The sequence below is a fragment of the Ambystoma mexicanum genome, chromosome 5q (genome assembly GCF_040938575.1).
Source record: "Ambystoma mexicanum isolate Mex_15411 chromosome 5q, UKY_AmexF1_1, whole genome shotgun sequence".
Taxonomy (NCBI): domain Eukaryota; kingdom Metazoa; phylum Chordata; class Amphibia; order Caudata; family Ambystomatidae; genus Ambystoma; species Ambystoma mexicanum.
The window spans coordinates 1,118,943,263-1,118,967,373 of NC_090933.1; the positions used below are offsets into that span (position 1 = coordinate 1,118,943,263).

Sequence of the window (24,111 nt, forward strand, 5' to 3'; positions counted from 1 at the left end):
CTCCATGTTAACCCAGGCACACGCTTTAGCAGATCCATATTCCTAAATCTATCACCAAACCCCATTTTCCCTATTGTAAAATCTAAAAAAAAACAATTCACTCTGTGGAATGCCTTCTCAGCATCCATAAAAACCAATGCTGCATTAATTGATGTATTACTATGAGTATTTATCATATCCACTAGTGTTCTTATGTTATATCCAAATCTTTTTTTCATAAAACCCACCTGAGATTTATGTATTATTTTACCAATACTCCCACTTAGCCTATTTGCCATTATCTTAGTAAAGAGTTTAACATCCACATTCAACAATGAAATTGGTCGATAAATGTTAAATTGTTCACTATCCCTCCCTTCTTTTGGTATCACTGTGATCATTGACTCAGTCATAGACTTAGATAAACTCTCCCCTTGCAAAAAAGAATTAAACAACCTATACAAAATTGGAGCCAAAAAAAATGTCCAATTTCCTATAAAACTCAATCAGCAATCCATCTGAACCAGGAGATTTCCCCAACTTGAGTTACCCAATTGCCTACAAGACCTCCCCAATTTCAATATCTGCTGCCAACGGTCCAGCATCTCCCACTGTCAATTTTGCAATATCAACATTTTCAAACAGACACCCTAAATCTTGCCTTGACATAGTATCCTCTTCCGTATACAAGGTCTCATAATAATTCATAAACCCTGTTTTTCCACAGAAACGGTTATCCCCATCTTCAATACTCTGAACATATGATCTTTCACTCAAACCCCTCAGCCTACTAGCCAACAATCGACCACTCTTATCACCATTCTCCCAAATTTTTGTGCATAAAATAAACCCTGTTCCGCCATAAAATTGGTAACATTCGCTAATTTTTCTTTCACCACATTCATTGCAGCCCTATCAGTAGTACTTCCTGACCAAGCATACTTTTGCTGTAGATTCGACAATTCTGCTTCCATTAGATTCAAATCCCTCACAGATTTCTTCCGAAGGCGGGAAGTCCCATCAATCATAGAACCCCTTATTTATGCCTTAAAACTATCCCATACCACCCCCTGGCTAGCAGAACCCTCATTAACTTAAAAAAAACGGTGTCATCTGCAACAATAGGTCATCCAAGACATTCTTATCTTCCAATATTCCAGTCTTTAATCTCCACTTCCGAAACAACGGAACCTCCACATCAAACTCAAAACAAAGATCAACCAGTGCATGATCAGAGATTTCTCTCTCTCTAATATTGACAGCTTGTGTCTTATCCATCAACGTCTCTATGATCAGTAAATAATCTAATCTAGAGTAAGAATCATGCGCAGGGGGAATACATTTAAACTCCTTTTCCGAGGGATGGAATTCCCTGCATATATCTACCAATCTACATTTTTCGAGAAAAAGATTACATTCTGTACAAGTGTTAATATTAGTGTACATGCATGAACTAATCCTATCAAGTTTATAGTCCCGAACACAGTTAAAATCTCCTCCCAGTACGACCATCTCGCCAGCCATGCTATTCAGAAGTTCCGAAACACCATCAAAGAAGCTTTTGCCAGATGTACACGGCCCATACACACATCCTACAATGATTAATTTCCCCCTTTACTTCACATCAGCAAAAATCATACGGCCTTCTCCATCCATTGCCACCTTTGTAACTTTATATTGCAACCCTTTCCTAAATAAAAAACGAACCCCCCTAGAATTGGTGGAATAGCAATTCGAGAGATCTTTATTATATCTAGCATTGGTCAACCCTTGCCTGGTGTAATTTACCAAGTGCGTTTCTTGCAAAAGAATTATATCTGCTTTAACTCTCCATAATCTTGCGATTTCTTTCTTCCTTTTCTTTGGACAATTTAACCCCTTAACGTTCCACGTTACTATCGTGAAGTTATTTAATCCCATCCTAGTCTCCCTCAAACCCATCCTTCATCCATGCCATGAGTATTCCAATCCTTATTACAAGGAAACAACCCTCATTACGTTTAAAAACATGACAACTTCAAGTAAAATACTGTAAGCGAACCACCAAGATATGTATGTAACTCAAAAACAAAAAGACACAAGACACACTCCCATAAAACATGACAAACAAGCAATAAGAACAAATTAGAACCTCAAGACATCCCTCGAGCGATGATTAGCACCAAACATCTCTACACGCCTGATGTTCCAACCGCCACTCCTGAAAGGTCATACCCGCCACAAACACTAAAAATACTTCAAAGATATAATCCCCTGATACAATATTCTAACTAACAATGTGAATTGTAGATACATCACTAACCATCTCATGCTAACCAAACATCAACATCTTATCTAAACACCCCCAATAACAACATATGTACAATCCCATACCCCAATAACCACTCTTCCCCAAGTCCTTCAATGTCAACTCAACAACATAGCAACCCATTTGGACTACAATGCCATTGAAACCATTCAAGGCACACCAAAATGAACCCCAGCATCCTCTTCTCCCCTAATGTATATTCTCCCTTTGTTAACAATAACAATGCAAAATAAATCCAGTTCCCTTAATCCAATCATCACCCCAGTAGAGCCAATGCAATTGGAAGTACCCCCCAAACTTGCACAAAAATCCCATACAATTGTTAGAATTATGACTCGTAATCGATCTCAAAACCAGATCTCAAATGTCAGCGCCTTAACCAAACCCAACCTCTCCCTCACTCCTTTAACACCCCTGACGAAAATGTCAAAATGTGACAAAACATGAGGAATAATAAACTATCCCCTAACAAGTCAAGCACGCATTGCTAATATCACCGAGTCCCAATAACACAGGAACCAGTGTACTATTAGTCTAGTAGTTGTCTAATGTATTAACGAACATCTCCAAACTCTAAATCAAAATACCTGAATAACATTTCCACCCTATACATTATACTTGGACCAGACATGAACATGGCCAGAATATCACTTGGTTCTCCCATCCCCCCTTCCCTTACAATAATTAAATTAATAAATAAAAACACATTTCAGGAAGCCCCTGCCTTATGCATGCTGTCAAAACCAGACATCATATTAATGAAATTATCAGCAAGCCCCAGGGTAACAATATAGACATCATTCAAATATTCCAAAAGTAAGCGCAAGTACACAGCACACGCCCCTCCAATAATAAATATTTCATGTGCCTAGTACAACATTAGCAGTAATAGGACAGTAACCAAAATGCATCATACAACCTGTGCTGCACCAAAGTTCAATACAGTACAGCCATAATGTACAGCTTAAGTTAAATCAGATCTCAATGTACCTACTGCCCATTCATTTTTGATTAAACCCAACTTTAACCAAATTATTAAGAGGGTTGTCTTGTTGCACAACATTCCCAAGCGAGTTTTTGCACATTATGTATAAACGACCCCAGTCTAGGTGTATAAATCATTTCCAGCATGCAGAAGAATCAGCTATTAACACGTGGCAGAAGGCTGACAAAACGAACATAACCCTGATCTGCACATTTATCGTTAACACTGATGCATAAACTGCATATGTAGATAAAGAAGAATTCTAAAATAAAATATTCGTATGTCAAAACATAGGAACCATTGTATCTGGACACATATTTTGTTTACATTTGGACTGTTGAATGCATATCCTGCAGTTCATATATATATGTCCTGCACAACTAAACGCAAAGTATGCGTTGAAGGTTCCCATCAAGCAGCAATGTCACTGTCCCATCAATATCATAAAGCAACGTGTTCCCGATACATATTTTGCTTCAATACGGTCAACAGTACCCAACCACTTCCTTGACAACAATATTTTGTAGATTACGCACATGCCTCAACGCTGGCAAAGAACTGTGGCAGCATTAGTTGTATTATAAAACCTCTGCATCTAACTGTACTGCTCGTGTCATCTCTGCCGGCTCATTGTGATCCACGATTCATGAACAGCTGTAACTTTTGAACAGTGAATGATTCCTCAGAGGCAGATACGAAGACACGATGAGCGGCACGTACACAGCACCTGTAGGTATTTTCTCTAACGCTGAACACATACGCCGAGGCACACGTAATAAATCACACAGCACGAACGAAAACGGTCCAACGTTAGTATATGTTCATTTATCATAGATTAGTGTATTGTGACTCATCGAATGTGCGCCTGTTCAATGATAATGAACCACCACGTGTTCTCCGCTGACAAAAGATTAGAGATTCCTACACACACGCACGCATGCAAGCTCCAGATGCATCCGTAAAGAAATCTGTGCTCGGTAGTCCACAGGAATATCGGTCACTGCCTCAAATTACATGTGCTTATCTCTAGGAACGTGCTACCAACCGTAGCAAAGGATCAGCTGACTCACAAACAGAGAAAGTCCTTTCTTCAAACCTTTCACATAGATGCAATGACACAAAAACAATACAATGGGCCTCATTTCGACCCTGGTGCTAATGGTTTAACGGCGCCGTAAAGAGCGTCGGTGCCGTTAAACTATTAGCGCCTGATTACAAGGTCCCTTAGCGGGTTGGAGGCTTTAACGCCTGCTTTTTGCAGGCTTTAAAATCCAGCCCGCTAAGGGACCTTGGAGCTAATTACGGCAACCGTAATTTACGGTGCCGTAATTAGCGCCTTCCCCATCCCCATTATGCCCTATGGGGCAAAATGGGGAAGGGCAAATGGTGAATGGGGAATTACCGCCCCACGCCAACCTTGTGTCGTAATGAGGCCCAATATCCTGTTCGTCTTACTTTTCAAATGTACACACAAACTGTTTTACAATGCAGGCGCCATTTTATCATTAAAAGCCAAAAATAAACATTGAAAATCGAAATACATACATTAGAAAACAATGAAAAGGAAACACATAGCCCAAAATAAATTTAAAAAAATAAACAGAGTAGTCCTAAATATATATTATCTACATTCATCTCTTTTTCTTGGGTACTAATCCAGTTGCTTGAGAAGGACCCTCCTCCATTGGTTGATGGTCCAAGTCTGACAAAAAGCCTCAGCTCCTTTATAATCAGAAAAAGAGTGCACTGTGCCATTTAAAACAACCCTCAATACTGCTGGGTAGATCATATAATACTTCAGATGCTTCCCCCTTGCTTTTTCTTTGGCAACTGCAAAAGCCTTTCTTTTCTCCATGACATTACGGCTTAGGTCCCCGAAAATCAATTTTATGGGATCCCCATGTTAATTCACTTCTCTCTCTTGCCTTTCTCAGCACCAATTCCCGCACAGGAAACCTCAAAAACGTAATGGTGAAGTGACAAGGCCTTTGTCCAGGTGCTGGCTTAAGTCCCAAAGACCTGTGTGCCATTTCAATTTCCAGAGGGGTCTTAGGGTCAAGGTTGAGCAACTTAATCAAAGCTCTCTCCAGAACCTCTGCAGGACATACTTGCTCAATATTTTCAGGAAATCCAGCAATCCGTATGTTAGTTCTCCTTGAGAAATGTTCCTGCTCAGAGCACTTAAGAGACAGCTTTCCAACTTGAGACTGCAACTCCTTTATTTGGATGGCCATTTTCTGGGAGTCATCACTCACCACCGTCAGATGGGTTTCCAAGTTAGTAAATTTTCCAGATAGCGCATTGGGTCTCTCTTCAGAAGAAACAAGAGAAGCTTTAATATCAGCAATGCCTGTAGTCATCCTGATCAGCATTTCCAATATTCTATCTTCTCTGTTTTCAGAACTGGACTCCTCCTCTCCTTTCTGTCTCTTAGATGGTTGCACATTTCCTGAAGCACCCTCAGCCATTATAATGAATCAGGTAGATGAAGGCAGGTACAGGAGCACAGCCTTCAGGCATCCATCCCTTGAGCTGCAGGTTCTAGAATCATCATCACAATATTTTTAATTGGCCCAATTGAAGATCTAGAACTTTGTGGGATAATTAAAGGAAAGATAATATATAAAAGCTGTAATGTTTTAAATAACTAGTGGGGAAAGAGTGCCTCTGGAAAAGTCAAATCTAATGGCTGTCACGGTGCTCGTTTCCTATTGGTTTGCTCTCTCCCTTGTCGCCGTCCCCATTACTTGGAAATGCCGAGGTTATTGTGATAAAAAAAACATAGCTACTTGAGGGCCTCCCTTACCATTTCCTACACTGCTCCCCAAGAATTCTCAATGCCAAGGTTGATTATTTTTTCCAATCCATTTGTATAGCACTGAAACACTAGGGAATATAAAAAGATGGTGCATGATATTAATTGGAAAATTGTTTCCTAACAAGCTTTTTTGTATGAGCTGAGGGTCATCATTTTTTTTTTCGGAGAAGACTGAAGATTAAGTGATTAAGATGCCTCATTCTGTGCATGATGTATGTCCAGGAGAGAGTAAATCGGTCTCCCCGGGTTATGCTTGGGGAGGTTATAGGGGTCGGGGGGGTTGCTAGAAGCTGCATAATGGGTATTATGTGACTGGGGTATACAGTGATAACGAATTAGGAATAACAACTTTTTAAATGACCCTAAAATAATGAAAAATAATGAGTTTTATTTAAAGTATATATGGGGGTGGACGAAGGGAATAAAACGTGCCGGGGGGGGGGTATGGGATGGGGTAATGGACCTAGGGAAATGGGGGGTTTGGGGTTGTGAAAAAGGTTTTCACTATTCCTGTTTTCTTTTTAATCACATGAACCTGTGACTGGGTGTAGATTGCACTAGAAAATGAAACACCATCTTAGAAAATAGCCATCTTGACATCGAGGCCTGGTGCTGGTGCAGCCAGAACAGTAGGCCCGGATAAGGAACAAGGATACGTGTGTGAATGCAGGAGCGGATTACAGCCTGGGCAGCAGGTGGAAAGGACAAATCTGCAAGGAATCATAACACTCTTATGGTCTCACACTATTAGCACAAGTAACCTAGAATGAATACGCCCTGCAAGGCTATTAGGGGGCAGAGAGCTTCCTGTGAACAGTTATCCCACGAGAAGGAGGGTGCGTGCCTCTGACCTACCCCAGACCATACGCTAAGTTAAAGTGCCCAGATGCTCCTGTCCCAAGACCCAGCATTTGAGAGTAGCAGCCAGTTCAAGACCACCAACCGTAAAACTGTCAGGTCACCCATTTATCAGAAAGATCACAGCAACTATCCTGTTGCCCTGTAATTTGTGCTGTGAGGTGCCAGGGAGGGAAAGTAACACATTTAAGCCTGGGGTGGAAAGAACTGGAACAGCTCCGACACGTCTAGAATAGAGCTGGGGTTTGTAAGATAGTGTGACCTCGAAAGTATCCTCTGCGCCCATGTCTGCAGTCGAAGGTGCCCATTAGGGCACAGAAAGGGCAGGATATGAGCTGGGCATTTAATTGGCAATAGGAGCCTTGCACCCGATGATGTGCTAAGAAGAACCCTGCGTGGAAGAAGATGGATGGAAGAGGCTGGGACCAATGACCTGGCATCCCATATGGACCAGGTCGCCTATATAAAAGGGTTGCACAAACCAACTATGTGGATTTGTATGTACATCAGCTGTGAAGCTTTTTTTCCCTTTATAATCGCCCACGTTGATCTCGTCAGAGTGCTTCGTGACAGCGCAGTTCTTTACCATCGCAGACTTGTCTTTTTGAGAATAAACCTTGTTCTCCATGCAAGAGGTGTGCTGGGCCTTTTCTCCTTACTGGGTTGTATTTTTTCTGGTATGAGCGTTGAGGGGCTTCTCTACATTTTTTGGTGACCGTCGACATGATTCCAGATTTTCAATAAAAGATGGAGGTTTCCAGGCCACATCTCTGGAGGGGCTGCTCCCATGTGCAGTGACCAGTCGCAAGCGTGCAACCCACAGTGGTGTAGAGGAGCCCTTTTCACAGAATTCCTGGCTGCACTTTGGAGCGGGGCACAACTCCTACAAAGGTTTAGGCTGTTATTGGGACCACATGACGGAGGAGCTCGGGTGAACACGCAGATGAAAGCACACCTCTTGCGAGTGACAACAAGGGGTTGACGTAAAGAGGGAAGTGGGAGAACGGGGACAGCGATGAGCGTGTGATGAAGAGGGAGCGAGAGTGAATAGTGAGTTGGCATACAATCGAGTTCACCATATTTTTTAAATGTAAAAAGAGGATGCAAAAGTATGGGCTCCATATAATTTGAGAGTTCTAATTCCTGTGCCCAATATATCTCAGGTGGGGGAATAAGACAAAGTAGTGGTTGTTTTAGCTTGTTATTTTAGTGTAGTCAATATTATTTGAACAACAATTGAAGGCCAAGGGAGGGCCTGTGGAAGTAGTGCGAGTGTTGGGTGTGAGGAAGTGTGTATGGGTGCAAGACCGGGACAGGGGGCGACTGGGGAGTGGGAAGGGAGGACTGGTAGTGAAATGTATGATAAATTGTGCTGGATATATAACACAATAGTTTTTTAACATAACTATTGTCAACATGGGGTAATCTCTCCATTGGAGTATATTACAGTGCATTGCCGTTGTATAAAAATAAGATTGAGAAGTATCACATGCAGTGGGTAGCAGAGACATAGGAGCGGGGGGAATATGCCGCCCATGGCCAGAGCAGGGCACAAATGATAGAGGGATATTTGGAACAGATGTCCACGTTTTAGCGGCCAAATACAAAGGTAAAAAACTTCAAAGGAGGAAAGAGATTTTAGATTTATGGAATATGGTAGAGGACAATGATGAGTGCAACCCCCAGTGTGGTGGCAGACACCTCCCGAATGTAGTTCAACCAACAGCCCCAGAGTGAACACAGCAGCTCTACCCGCTCACCACCCTCCCACAGGATACATGAACCGAACATATGTGCCTTCACCCAACACACCACCACCCCCATACCAAACAACACAACACCACAGCACTGCAGGATACTAAGCCACAGATAGACTTGGAGGCGGTATCAGAAGCAGCATAAGCGGAATTGGCACAGTTGAGGGCCCTCAGAGAAGGGAAGAGCAAAACAGGGTGTGGCCTGGATGAGTGGAGGGCCAGAGATATTTTGTTTAGATTGGACAGCACTGCCATAAAGGACGTGCACATTGAGAAGGGGGTAGGGTAGCGACTGAGGAGCGGAGAGTGCAGGTTATGGGACTGTGGGGTCAGACAGAGATGTAGACAGAGTTGCAGCAAGGAGATGGGACACCATGGATGAATTGGAGGATGAGGAAGAGGCACAGGAGGCACCAGAAACTACCCCAAGGCTAACAAGGAAAAAGGGAAGTTACGGACGGAAAACAATAAGGAATGGACACGCAGTTGCCATCATTGCATAAAAACCCAGAGAGGCCGCAGTATGTACCCTGGGCCCAGAAGGATAAGAACAACTTGATTAAAGTGCTCCCGCCCCACACAGCGGGGACCAGGAAGTGGATATATGCGTTTGAGAAATGGCTGGGATCCCTTTAGCTGTGGGAGACATGAAATCTTGCTTGTAGCAAAAGTGGGTGATCAGGCTGGGGACGTGTGGATTAAAGCTAGATGATGATACACATGATGGGGCACCTTTTAACAATATCAGAGCGCAGGTGTGAGACGCATTGCGGCAGGCATACCCAGTCAACCGGACTTGTAGTTCATAATGCAATACACAATGGGGGATGATGAAGACCCCGCTCAGTACATTTTGAAAGTGCAGGAGATGTGGAGAGCTGAGACGGGAGACCAGTGGGACTGACAATTTCCTCTTTTCTATGGTCTACAAAAGGGGATTGCCCAAAGAGGTGCAGAAGGCGCTCGATAAGATAGTGGGCATCGAAGCAAAGGGGTGGGCTGAGATACACACTATAATTATACACCACTGTAAGCGGATCAAAGAGAGAAAAGGAAACGGCCCAAAGGTTGCAGGCTGAGGAAGCAAAACTGGTACAGAAATAATTTGCAAAAAATGGCAGTTGAAAGGGCTGTAACGGTTATCAATCAAACGGAACCAGCAGGGCAGGTAGCAGCGTGAACGGATACAGGAATAGCAGCGCTCTGGCCAGGCAGAGTACAAGGGCAATGGAACAGCGGACCTCAGCCCCAGTACTCTGAATGGTACCAAGGAGGTCAGCAATGTGGGAGAGGGGGCTCGGAGGAGGCAGAGGCGAATTATGGAGGGATGGGGCCGAAAGGAGGAGCAGGACCGGTGCAATGCTGAGGATGCTGGTAGTGGGGTCACTTTGCAAGGGAATGCAGAAACGGAATGGGTGTAGGGTACAATCCATACACCCCTGCAGGCAGAGTGCAACAATAGCAGCAATTTGCTGGGCCCCCAAACTCCACATCCATACCGTATGAGATACACCAAGCATACACACAACTACCACCACGGCTCCCACAGGCGCAGCCGTGTGCCCCGCCTAGCGCCCCTGCGCAAGCAGCGTCAGTGAGGCAATCGTACAGTGGTCTTATGCCTGGTAGTAATGCAGTCCCGAATGGGACTGTGGCACCTTACCCTTGGGGTGAGTGTTATGGGAGGCATCTTTTTCACGTTCCCGGGTACAAACACATATCCTGATAGGACAGCACACAGAGAGCTTTTGCATGCCCAGTCCTGTCCATGACTACCCACCCTGACGAGGAACCCTTGGTGGGCACTGAGATAGGTAACAAATAATTAATCTTTATGGTTTACACCGGTGCCACTAAATCTTTCATCAGTAAGGGAACATTCCTGCCATCAGGTGAGACATGCAGGGCTTCTCTGGGGCGGTCACCACGGTTCCATTTACAGAAGTAGCCATCAAAATAGGAGAAAAAGAGGTGCGTGCACCCTTACTGTATTCAGAAACCTCCCTGTAAATTTGCTAGGGCAGGACATCTTGATTAAGTTCAACATGATCATCTCCTTTACAGATAGGAAGATTGTATGTGCCACCCCAGCAATGGGTGCCATGAGGGCAATGGTGATAATACATGCCAGAGGAAGGGAGGTGGTGGTTTGTAGTATTCCTGTTGACCCGGATAGGTTTGTGTACGGGATCACGGTTCTACTTGATGCAGTGCCCCAAATTGATAAGGCATTTTGGCGGGTACCATCTGATTTTATCTTTAGGCCCGTTGTGATCCCAGAACTTGTTGCAGGAACCATACTCTCACTGGATTTGCAAGACTTGGTGTTGTCGGCGAAAAGGATTGGTGTTATTGGTACGGATTCAAATGGGTGCGAGCGACGCACTGTATTATGTATTGAGCCGACAGTTTCCCTAAAGTTACAGAATCGTTGGAGGATCGGGTTGATGGAGAAATTGTGTTGCCTATTTGCATCTCCTGTGAGATCATGATGCAGTATTGTAAGATGCAATGTTCTTTGATTGTCCTCGCCACCTAATTTTTCTTCACTGAGAAAGACCTAGAGCAGGTCCCTGAGAGGCTGTGCACAACCAGTGTCCATGATGTAGGACTCTTGCAGGGAGTGACTCCCACAAATCACACTCAAGCTAGGTGCAGTGTTGCCCCAACCAAAACAATAGCCATTGTCCAAGGAAGCAGAGGAAGGGATTGGGACACCATTTCCGCACTCTTGAACTAAGGGTTTATTGTACTCTCCACCTCCCCATGCAACACGGCTATATACCTGATAAAGGCAATGATCCAGGATCTATGCCCCTTAAATGGCAATGCAGAGGCAGAATTTCTTGTAGTTCCTAACCCTGTGACCATTTTATGTAGCATCCCCAAACATGCAACACATTTCACTGTGGTGGATTTGAAGGTGGTCTTTTCCATACTTTGCATTCAGACCTGCAAGACCTCACTGCGTTTACACATGGAGGAATGCAGTTCAAACACACAGGATTACCACAAGGGTATTATTGCGAATCCCCCAGTACCTTTAATCAAATATTACATGCTGATTCAGGAAACCTCCAAGTGCCCAGTACCATTATTCAATACGTGGACGATCTGCTAGTGTACAGTAATAGTGAACAACAGTGCGAAGTGACTGTCACTCTCTTGCAGCTGTTGGTATACAAAGGGTACCAAGTAGTCAAAGCAAAGTTACAATATTTCCTCCAAGAAGCTCCCTACTTGGGATAATTGATATCCGTCCATGGGAAGAAAATAACACCTGATCACGCCACAACAGTGCACGGTGTCCCCAGCCAAAAACTCAAGGAAATGCTAAAGTTCCTAGTCTAGTGTAACTTATTTATTTCAATTCTTATAACTCGCCACTTGCCCATGTGCCTCAGGGCTCACAAAATACAAAAAGACCAATGACAGAAAAGGGGAAGGCTGTCAGGAAGAAAGCAGGAAAGCAAATTATGTATTTTTCAGCCCGTTTGAGGTTGCACAGATGGGTCTTGGTCCATTCCTTAAATTCTTTTAAGATGTTTGCAGATCCCGGGTCCGGTTGAAGCTTGTAGGCCTGGGCACCAAAGGTGGTGCCACCAAATCTGGCGAGTGTAAACCTGGGTAGCATCAACATGTGTGGATCTTGAGATCGTAGATTGCAAGTCGAATGAAAGACTGTGGTGATCTGCAAGGTATTGGGGAGCGTCATTATTCCAACACTTGTTAAGTCACAGAGAGGATTTGTGGATATGGGGAGCAAAATGAGCTCCCTCAAGCATTAGTAACTGATCTCTCCAAGAAAGCCCATGGACAACACGAACTGTGCCATTTTGAGTGGTGTGTAGCGCCTTGATGTTGGCTTGTGATGTGCTTAGCAGCAAACTATTGCAGTAGTCTAGGTGAGAATTCACCAAGGCTGTGACAAGCAGAGATCTATTGCTAAGGAAAATTTAAGGGCGGATGTAGTTTAGGAGTTTTGTGATGTACCCACAGGTAGCCCGAATATGAGCGACCTGTGGTCTCATTGCGGGTTTGGCGTTGAGGATGACGTCCAGTGTCTTCACACTCCTAGCCACTGTGATTTTGCTACCCGAGATGGTAAAACTCAAACTCAATGTATTCTTTTGGATCTTTGCCCTAAAGCAATGATAGGTAACTCCGTTTTGTCTATTTTGAGGGTAAGGGAATTGGTTAACATCCATGCCTGGATTGACTCGTAGATTGAGCTAATGGCCAAGACTTCCTGGGCATAGATGCCTGATAACTCAAGGATGACCCAAGTGTCGTCGGCATATTTAGTATACCAAACACACAGGTCATCCAAGAGAGAGAAGGGGTATGACAAATGTTGAACAGTGTAGGAGAGATGCATGACCCCTGCGGTACCCCACAGGTGATAGCAACTGTTAGGGAGCTAACGCATTATATAGCCACTCTGGCGCGTCGAAGTCCCAGGAATGACGATAACCATTTAGTGGCCATGCTGGTACAATAAGCTCGCTCTTTTAACCTGGTCACCAGCAACGAATGGTCGACCAGGTCAAAGGCAGCTGAAAGGTCCAATAGCATGAGGCTGGGTGACCATTGTCCATGATGCTGGCGAGGTTGGATTTGAGATCCAACATGGCGGTCAGTGTCATGTCTGGCTCTAAAGGCTGACTGCCAAGGAATGAGGATATCGTTGTTTTAAATTAATTCCTGCAGTTGGATATATGTCATGCGGTCCATTATCTTCCGTAAAAAGGGAACGTTTGTGATTGGGCGGTAATGTTTGTAGACAAACTGATCGATGAGCTTTCCCAGCCTTCCGTGGCGGCAGTGGTGAAATGCACCTCCCATACCAATGACACAGTTTTCACCCGTTAATGCCACTGCGAACGCGGTGGCCCAAATAAACAGCATATTTCCCTGTGCCTAGTGGCTCTGAATATCAGGTTATAGCACAGGGACGAGCACAATTGTCTGAATCCAACAACTTGTTACCAATTGCACAGATTATCGATGTACAGGGCCGTGCCACATAGAAGAAGGATCTGTGACAACAAAAAAAAAAAACACATTTAAGCTGTCCCCTACATATTTATTGTGGGGGCAGGAAACAACAGGCAAAGTGGTTATGCCGCACGAGTTCCTATTGGTCGCTTAGACCAGCAGCACTATCCATCTCACATGTCTAAACATCATATTGCCGCAGATTTAAAGGAGACTGGTTTGTCCCCAAACTGCAGGAGATACTGACTAAAATGGTAGTTAAGTGTACTACCTTGTCAATCTTACCGGTGACACCTTGAGAACTATTTGAGGTACCCTGCCATGCCCAACTGGATTCTGCGAATTGCACATAAACTACGCAGATATGGATGAAAGATGTAATATGTATTTTTAACATGATTGTGTGTACCTTTTCCCGATGAGTGGAGGCACGTCCTTGTGCACATTGACGCTAAATGTGCTGCCAAATTTCTGGTCAAAAAGTTTTTTCCTCGATGGGGAGTGTGCGATGTATGAAGGTCTGACAGCGGCACTCATTGCTTCAATGAGCTGTTTAAGAGAACAGCATTACAGGGCATCAAGCATTGGATGTGTACAATTTATCATCTCCAGGCCAACGGGATTGTAGAACGGATAAACGGTCTATTAAAAGAGCAAGTTGTCAAATGGGTGCACCACGATTGGGTCCACTGCTTTCCCCTGGCCCTATTTAGCATGCGCACGCAGCCCTGCAAGGATCATCATTTATCACTGCATGAGGTGGTAACAGAGACGAATGCACACGCCACCATCTCCTTTCGGGAGAGCTTCTAATGCTCACGGGGATGCGGCCGTTCTAGGTGATGAGTTAAAGGATAATCTTTCTTCCTTAACAGAAGCAATGCAATTTATTTCTCAACAGATAGCACCACCACAGTCTGAAGATCCACCCAACGCTGCATCTACCTTCGCAATGTCACCACCACTCCAGCTATTCCTCCATTAGATCTTCCTCAAGAATTTTGTCCACAGATGGAGTGAGCCTAGATACAACGGTCCCTTCACTGTTGTCTATGCCAATCCCCTGGTGTTTAAGGTCAGGGAGCTGCAGTATTGGATACTTCCTGGATGTCCGGAAGCCCCCCCCTCCTCCGATGACGCACTGCCTGTACAGGCTGAGTAATGTTAAATGTGCAACAACTGTGAAACATGCTGATTTATTACTGCTTCTGAGCTCATGTACGTACAACAAGCTTCAACTACACATTGATATTAGTGTTTCATTTTATTTTTTGCAACCCGTTTACAAATTATTAACGCTGCTACACACAATTAGCACTTTTATACGCTCTCCTCCTTGATTTCTATAGCTCTCTCCCTCTCCCTCCCGTCTTCCCTCCTTTTCAAGATGAAAATGCAGCCCCGAACTATTTGGAAGGAACAATATTTTACGTTTGCCTGAACACTGTGTGGTAACCACGTTTTCTTCTACACATGCATGTGTTATGCATTGTGTCGCTGGGCTGTTTGCTTTGTCCATGTTCGGATTAGGGATAAATTTAGGGTTCAGTTTTATGGGTATGTTAAAGGGGGTGCAGGGGAATGTTAATATTGCCAATGCTTTATCATACAACAATACTGCTAATATCTCTTCATCATACGGAGAAACTGGGAAAGACACCACCACTATTATTAGCACAAATACTACCCGAGAGCAAATGGGGACTTTTTTTAAACTGGCTATGTCATTACTATTTCCCCATGCATTTCTTAATATTATTGCAAGTTAGAATTCCTCAAACGTTATCACATCAAAATGTTTTAAGAGACAACTGAAAAGTGTAAAGTATGAAGAGTATAGAGGTTTAGGTGTATTGAAGATATGCACCACCCTGAATGGAGTAATAATTGGTACGCAGACATGAGTTTGGTGGGGAAAAAAAAAAGAGGTTCAATGGGCACTGTTATATTTGTTCCTTGATACCACAAGCGTCGAGGGCACCCCTTGCCCCTCAAGGTATTAATGCTGCAAAAAAGCTCTGCTTTTGGAGGCTCAATGTTTGGTCCATCTGACATTATGCAGGTTGCAAAGCACTTTCCAGGCACGGAGCATACAACTCGTGATGATGGACCTGGACGAACTGCAGTTTGCTGCAACCCCAAAAGACCATACCTGAAGCTGGAGGGTGTGAAATTCATAGCAACCAGATGGCAAGAGACTACAATGAGCTGCATGGCGTGAGGAGTATTGGGATTCGGAGAAGAAGTAATCCAAAAGATGAATTCTGTATGCCGAGAATACTGGAATGAGCATGTGGCAAAACTCATGTGGATAGAGGCGACGGAAAAGCCAGTGAAAGTGCAGAAGCAAGGAGAATATGAACTGTGTTTTTATAACGAAGGAAATATCTTTGTGGGTGCCAATAATTAGTGAAACAAGACATTGTACATACCAGGCCTTCAAAAAGGGACAGCAGCAGTAATGGACAATTATTGGGTCTGCAACCAAAGGCATTTCTGTACCTCCCGCCACTATGGAGGGGCACCTGCTCGTTGGCCACATTGCACCAAGCTCTCCGGTGATCCCTGTAGAGCACTTGCTAATGGGACCAGGTGGCTTGTCCTCCCCAACAACAGCACCAGTGATGGATGTCCCAACCATAGTTTCGCCACAGCGGGCCATATTTTGCATCTTGCCAGAAAAACAAAAGTAAGAAAAATGGCAGAGAAAACGGAGATCCAACTACTTGTCCCAGGACTCATCACAGTTGCTCAAAGAAATACCAGATGAATACAGATTTTACAGCAAAGAAGGGACCTTTATTGCATCATTGTTACTAGCAGGAGTAAAAGCAGCAGCTAATGCCAAGTGGCCACAGATCGTCTGTTGGGAGGTGATACAGCTGGCAAACGACACTGAACAAGGCCTCAATGCCATAAAGATGGATATACGAGTAATCAGGTTGATGATGTTGCAAAATCGTTATGTGCTAGACCAGCTTACAGTGATGGAAGGTGGGGTATGCAAAAAGATTGGGAATTCTTGCTGCACATACACGCCCCCAAACGACGCAGCCAACAGGTCTCATGCACATAATAGAGGCCATGTACACCCTTGGCACTGAAATGCAAAGAGGCTGGCATCAAGAGAAGCGACTGGTTAGACAACCTTCTCTCTTGGGCACCATCATGTTTGGGGGCGATTGTGAAAATACTGGTACCAGTGATAGCGTTCGTGTTGATGATCTTCTGCACCTGCCAATTGGAACTTTGATGCTGTGCCAAAGCAATGCCTAGCACTCCAATGATGTTGCAAAACATCTATGTGGATTTGTAACCTATGTGATGTACGCCAGTTGTGGCACTTTTTTCAATTGTGGTGCTTTTTTCCCCCTTTATAAACTATCACCCATGTTGATTTCGTCAGAGCGCTTCGTGACAGCAGAGTTCTTTGTAATTTCATACTTGTCTTCTTGAGACTAAACCTTTTTCTCCTTGCAAGAGGTGTGCTGGGGCTTTTTCCCCTAGTGGGTTGTATTTTTCCTGGTGTGAGCTTTGAGGGGCTTCTCTACACCCTTAAAGCAGATACCGGCACACACGCAGCATTACCTCAATTTCAAATCTAATCAGATCAGCTACTTAGTCAACAAGCATGTTTACATCACAAGTATTTCTATATTTCTTGGGTGTCTCTTGTAGAAACGTCCGATTTAAATTTCAAATTATTTTCTAAGCCCATGTGTAGATCCCTAAACTCAGACAATAACTGATCATGAGAAGCCTAAAGCCAAGTTCATGCCTCTGCATTTACAGCACCCGATTTACTTCAGCAGCAAACTAGACAACATCAATGCCTAGCCCTACCAAGAAAACGGTGGTGCTATCTTCCAGCATCACGGTAGAAAATCCCCAAGCAAGTCTCTCGGTCAGTACGAAATAAGTGCCCTAGTCCAGTATCAACAAATGCAGCACACTACACAAAACGACTTGTCCTACAATACTGCTGCACTTACAATATCATCTGCTTCAGGCACATACATACAGTGCTATCTTCCTCTACAACACAAGACCAGCAGAATATCGAAAGCCAATGCCGCCAAGTATAGCAAGAATCACGGTTTAATTCAAACCCATAAACACTACATCATACTGGTAAGTAAGTCTAAATTGAAGGAAAATCATCAATACATACAACTTCTGCCATCCTCCAACTGTGCTCAGCCATATGCAAGCTGCATTATTTAGACAACCAGCATCAGTCATACAACCAGCATCAGCAAAGCAACATACACAATGGCAAGGCCTATCTGGGTTCTGGCTGCCATCCTCCGACGCTATTCCTCCTGCACCACTACCCTCAACAGACACTAAAGCATTGCCACATACATAAGCCTTCTACCCCAAACCTCACCATTCTACTCCCCCGCAGCCGAGGAGTGGGTTTAGAGGGAGCAGATTTAAAAAAAAAAATACATGTAAATTAGTATTTCCGTCACACTACTAATAAAGAACAGATGAGCTATATGGGTCCATAACATGTCCCGGAAATGATTGAGGATTTTACTCCCTAATTGAGGGCACATTTGTGAATCTGAGAAATTAAAAAAGGACACATGCTTTATTAGATTGTATTTAGAACAAGCAATATTAAAAGCATCTGGGCCTTTTAATTAATACAGTAACAAGCGCATACAATGCTTTAGGTGTATGTACTAAGAAACCATTTTTTAAAAGACATTCGACTGGAGGGAATATATTAAACGAAACTGACTCACAAAACAGATGTTTCAAAAGACGGTAACTGCTTGGGAACACAACAGGCCCTACATACGATTCAAAAACCATCTTGATGCATAACTGTCACATGGCACCAGAAAGATGAGAGGCGAGGGGGAGAAAGAATGATGGAATCGCAGAGTGAAATCGTTTAACTGGGAAATTTTTAGCATGCAGTAACTTTAAAGGTTACTATAAAGTAAAGGGTGTGCAGTCCCAATAAACACTTTTCTTGTAAAGGAGATTCAGAAAAGGAGGTACATGTACAGGTGCCACAGGCTGATGGTGCAGCATGTTTTTGTCTTATTTAACCACTGTACGCTAGCGCTAGTAAATGGGGCTAATCTACCTACTTAGTGGTCATCATACTGATGTTATAGCTAAAATGCTAGCATTGCACAGAGGCTTCAAGGGAGAAGTGCACAAATAAAACAGGCAGTGATGGCCATTAAACAAGTGGGGAGGAGCACATTATGGAAACAAAAACAGACATATGTACAAAAGGGTCATAGGGTCATTAAACATTGGTAGCAGAGGAAGCATGAAATGTAGCGGGAAGAGTGCATAGGAGAATTATGAAAAGGAATTAAGAGTCTTTATTTGCCAAACAATGGAAACACAGTAGCCAGGTGAAATGGGTTAAACTGTTGGTTAAACCGTCTACCCTACCCTACACACACACACACACACTTTAATTGGTCCACTGTCAAATTATCTATACGACTCTCGTTCCCCCCATCTGGGAACAAGAGCGCCTAGTCCACGGATTGTGCATTCTCGTGCTGAGAGCATAACCAACAACAAAAACCATGTTTCAACGTGTGTAGTTGTATGTCACTGTTTTTTACAGTTAAATAATGTATCTTACAACAAAAGGCAACTGTTGAAAGGAATAACATTAACCAAATGTATTTCTGCTGGCACCAGTCAGGCATTCGAGCCATTATCAAGACCTGTTCCTGACCCCATCATCCGACACCAGACCAGCAGCATAATTACACAGAACTGTGCCATGGGTAGTAACGTGCAGGCCCAGTTTCGCAACACAATTATAAAAAAAATTGACTACCTGGCACTACTCAAACAATGAATTGCAAAAACTAACGATTTGTGAAACTGGTTGACTTTTTAACGTCCAAGCATATTTTTCTTGTCCCAGTCCGAAAGTGCAACATGTGCATGTACGCCTGGCACAGCATCATCAGCAAACACCAAAACCCTTGATGCATAATGAGTCACCTACCAGTCAACCTCATAACTAAACACTAAGTCACCATGACGAATACTGCAAACGTAATGTAGTGGACAAGTGTATTGCACGCAAAAACATCATAGCAGGCTCCCAATGCTGGAACCAGGCCTGGGTGCACCAGTTATATACATTAAAAGACACGCCCAACAGAATATGCAATAAAAAAAACAAATACTGGACAATCCTCAAACAGTAGACAAAACAACACTCTTAGATCAGCTTTCAATATTCCTAAAAGAACACATCTCTCAAGCAATGCTATCTGCACCTATTGTAACAGACGCCACAATGCCACTTCCTTTTGTATGTTATACGTAACTGTAACTAAGCTATGAACATACACTGTAACCAGCGCCACAATGCCCAAGGGCTGCTGTGCGCTGAACAAATGTGAATAAATAAATAAATAGCCCTGTCCAACAACAAAAATCAAATACAAGCATTTGCCACCTACAGTCATAAACAAAAAAAATGTAACGTGGGCTCACGTCACATCATCATGCCCATTCTCTAGCAGTGGTATCTCTCTCTCACACACACACCTCTCCCCGTCCTTGTGAAGAGCAGAGCCCGGCATACGCGGCACGTGCCCACCGCCAGCACCTCAACATGTTGGTTAAGCCCCAGGCTAGGGCATCTTCTAAATTCAATCACCAGTAAAGTATGCACTCTGCAACATACTATGTATCGTCCAGCATCCAGAAAAACTGAACCGGGACATTGCAAGTGGCCCAGCTCCATCACACACACACACACACACCAATGACACATACTGGCGCATCCTGCAAAACCATCACCACTCCGGCTTACATTAACCGTTCATTCTCCAGCCCTAGCTTCCCCAGATATCGAACCATGCCTCTACCAGTGCCATTTCTTCACGAAACAGACTACTAAACGCTGGCCCGTAACAAGTCTAGACTATGCTACACACAACATTCACCATCAACCATAATCGCGTCGGCCCGGCCCGCCCCAACCCCATACCCCCAAGCCCCCAGGATCCAGGCCCTCGGGCCACCCGCTCACCTCCTCCAGCACGGTGATGGAGTTCCTGCAGCTCTGCAGGCGGGTCGTGAAGCTGGACGTGGTCGGGGAGTTGTAGTCCTCGGTGGTCTCTGCGATGAATTCGGACACGGAGATCTGGCCAGGCATCCTAAAGGGTGAAAGAGGATGGAGGGATGTTAGCAGTGCTGGCAAGGGCAAATGGGGGATGACACTCAAAAGAGGGGCGACAGCACAGAGGTTGAACATGGAAGGGGCGGGGCAGCGAGGGTCGGGGGGAGGTGAGGGAGCAGTCTAGCGCACAGGCAGCAGGGGGGCACGTACTTGTGTGCAGGGGGTGCTGCAGGCTCAGCCCGCGATGACTGTTTAAATGCCTGCTCGCAGCACGCGTCGCCCCGCCTCCCTGTCGGGCAGCGCAGACACCCGAGCACTCTCTCAGCCTGCTGGCTCTTCCAGCCGGGTGGCCTGTGTGGGCTGCTGGGTGCACTACGCCGGGAGCTGCTGCTGCTGCCGCCGCTGCCCTCCGCCTCTCAGTCAGCCTGACACAAGCACTCTAGGGCTCGCGTCAGCCACTCGCGGCCGCAGGAGGGGGGGGGAGGCGGCGGCACACTGCGCAGGCGCCGCCGAGCAGCGGGCAAGAGGGGAAGCGTAGCCGCCGCTGTTGTTGTCTTGGGCGGAGATGCGCTGACTGTGGGGCTCGGGTGCCCACTAGCGCGGCACGCGCCTGGGTCGTTACACACGTCACGCGGGGGCGGGGCTGACGGGGTCTTCTTCAGCACCACAGGAGTGGCGCTCTGGCTTGGTTTAGCGCCGTGTCCGTGTGGGGGGGTAGACCCACAGGCAGGTTCGTCCGTGTGGGGGTAGACCCCCCCCCCGGTAGGTTTTGGCGTAAGTAAGTCACATTCATTTTGCAGTACTAACAGGTAATGTACGTTCGCCGGCTTGCACATTGAGGAATATTTACGGTACGTGAGGTAAGGTGTGGATACCACCAACATTTGTAACTAAACTCACGAGCCTCCACTTGCATCGCTCAAGGCTTTAGTGTCTGTGGAAGAAACTTGGTCTATTGGCTAATATTTTGGATCCATTGTCAATGACTCTTTTCGCAATATAAACACCAATTTGATCCTAGGAAATGAGACAGATCCTTTGGATAATTTTGCTTTTCAATTGAATGGATTGCTCGAGAGCATTAATAGTGACGCACGTGATTTGACCAACTTTCCAAATAAAACAAAGCTCGAGCTTTATAGAAATGATTGCTACAGGACTATACGACGCTATACTCATTATACAGAGTATTCTAAAATCATAAGGAAAAGAGCAGGTTTATTTAACTTTTTGTTTTTATTTTCTTGTCAAAAAATTGAATATTTATATATGAAATCTTTTACCTACCTTAGAATTTACCGGTCCTAGATTGGGCATTCCGAGTGACCAAATAACCTGTTGATGGTGCGTTGATAATTCTAAAATTGAAACTTTAAAGCAGCTTACAATTTATTGTCCTCGCTTCAATGTACACAAAAGTACTTATTTTTGTGACTGTATGTATATGCATTATGAATATACCAGTTATATTCTCTGGACCACAGAGATGTTTTTATGGGAGGGCAAAATGGGCACCTGCCCAGGGCCCCCACTTTGGAAGGGTCCCCACAGGGCCACCTGATCTGAAGAAGTAAGATTCAATTATTTATCAGTCTTAAATAGCTGCTGAGGCTCTAAACCCATTGCCTTTCTGTTTTGACAAGTACATTCTGCCTTGATCAATTCATCATGTATTGCTTTCTGTGTTCTGTGGTATCCAAGTTTTTGTGAGCTTTACGGCACAACTCTGTAGCATTCTTTCCTTCCTGTGGGAATTATGTTGATCATGTGTAATAGGCAACAGTGAAATGCATATTGATAAATTGAGTGCCACAATGGTTCAGAAGTTAGCTCAGTGTGTGTAGCACCCATTGCAGAGATGTGGTAATATGCAAAATTTGAATATCACATTTCAGCAAGGCTGCCTGAGCCTTTCCTATGTCTGAAGTTTATAAACCTGCCTGCATATGAAGTTTTTTTTTTTTTGCAGAATATCTGCTATTATCAGCAATGTACCTGCACCAGATAGGGGTTGCTATAAAAACGTACATATTATCCGTATGGTGAAGGTCTAGAAATTGGTTTGTTCAGATGGCGTGTTGTAAAACCTAGGCAATCACCTCCAACACAGAGCATAAACTGTTATCCAAATTCAAGATAATGGAACAAAAGTGTTCATGCTTGTATCCTGGATTTGCCAGCAGATGATAGTGAACCCGGTCATATCATCTCATATATCTTACATTTCTGTGCTGTCATCAGTGAGGTTTGCCCTCTTGCATGCTGGTGGCATCTTTTAGCCCATTACTTGATCTTTCTTCTTATGTAGACCATTTGGGTGGAAGGGCTGGTCGACAGAAGAGCATGGACCAGATGTTGTAGGCCTCAGGCAAGCATATTGTAAGGTCTGCTTGTTTGACACAAGAAACAGTTTGGTTTTTGGTAAAAGTCAAAGGTTTTTATGCACATTTATAAATGAAAATTTCACAAGACATTGTTTTGGAAGTATTTAAAGCTTTTAAATACAAAAGACAAACCCAGATTAAATTTGTTCAATCACATCGATTGGTATGCTGATACTTAAATACTTCCCTTGATGATAGGGAGAATTAAGCTAGAATCATTCCCATTTTGCATAACACCATTCTATAATATTTTGTTTAAAAATGGTAATGTTTGGTAATGTGTTGGTTTTCAAATGCTACTTGTTTATCATTCTGATTAAAGCAAGAACGAAGAGGGTAAGGGGACTTGAAGGGAGTAAACGTTATCAACCTATATGTTGTGAGCATGACAGGTGGGGGCTGGAGGGGCGCAACCAGTATTCTTGATCCCTTCATTCCTTTGGTTTGGTGGAGGGGGGCCCCAAAGATGTCCATTCCCAGGGCCCCAAAAGTGCTTAAGGTGGCCCTGGTGGACCAGGTTCCTCTACGATGAACATATGTCATTGAATTTAAATCTTTGTAGGTTCTTAATTTATTTTCAGGTTTGTTTATTGAGCCACAAGTGGTAAGGAATCAGTAAAAGAAAGGTTACAGTAGCGTGAAATATAGCATTGTCCATTCTAAGGCAAGTTATATAATTGTGGGATATATTGACCCACTCAGATGTGCCCTACCACATCACTTGCTGCATCAGTGCAAGAAACAGCAAAGTGGCTGCACTAATTCCAGTGCGCGCCAGGATCTCAAAATTGTGTTTTCAAAACCACCAAAATAATGGTTGTATCACCCTGCCACACACTTCAGGTGGGGAGGAACAGAGTACACACCACAGGGAGTGTGTCAGTGTGCTCTGCAATGT

General features: G+C 44.2%; 1 protein-coding gene across 5 annotated transcripts in view; it reads right to left on the reverse strand.

Moving 5' to 3' along the window:
* ASAP1 (ArfGAP with SH3 domain, ankyrin repeat and PH domain 1) overlaps positions 1–24,111 on the reverse strand; it is a 2,617,237-nt gene that overhangs the window by 2,305,387 nt on the left and 287,739 nt on the right. For 4 of the 5 annotated variants that reach the window (XM_069621633.1, XM_069621635.1, XM_069621634.1 and 1 more), the window contains exon 3: positions 20,740–20,866. In XM_069621633.1, coding sequence (XP_069477734.1) covers positions 20,740–20,866 — 127 coding nt within the window. Of the gene's footprint in view, positions 1–20,739; positions 20,867–21,039; positions 21,246–24,111 lie in introns of those variants that run through there. The other variant, XM_069621636.1, reaches the window with a different exon arrangement.